The 245-nt window shown below is 38.4% G+C and overlaps 1 protein-coding gene across 1 annotated transcript in view; it reads left to right on the top strand.

The window, feature by feature from the left end:
* Positions 1-245, top strand: part of LOC119587028 (serine/threonine-protein kinase/endoribonuclease IRE1-like) — a 49,447-nt gene that overhangs the window by 23,366 nt on the left and 25,836 nt on the right. Inside the window, 1 exon segment of the mRNA XM_037935770.1 lies at positions 9-185. Within this exon segment, the coding sequence (XP_037791698.1) occupies positions 9-185 (177 nt within the window).

Raw genomic sequence — 245 nt, 5'->3', positions numbered from 1 at the left:
ATATTAAGCCACACAATGTTCTTCTCTCAATACCAAATAATCGTGGCCAAGTCCGTGCCATGATATCTGATTTTGGATTGTGTAAACGGCTAGAAACAGGCCGAATGTCCTTTTCAAGAAGGTCAGGCATCACTGGTACTGAAGGATGGATTGCCCCTGAAATGATGCTACATACATCTCGACCAGTAAGTTGACGTTTTTTTGAAAGTATTGAAATATTTTTGGAAATCAATAGAATGTTTAGA

This window comes from Penaeus monodon, chromosome 22, assembly GCF_015228065.2.
Source record: "Penaeus monodon isolate SGIC_2016 chromosome 22, NSTDA_Pmon_1, whole genome shotgun sequence".
In the NCBI taxonomy this organism is placed as follows: domain Eukaryota; kingdom Metazoa; phylum Arthropoda; class Malacostraca; order Decapoda; family Penaeidae; genus Penaeus; species Penaeus monodon.
This window is presented reverse-complemented; position numbering and strand designations above follow the sequence as displayed.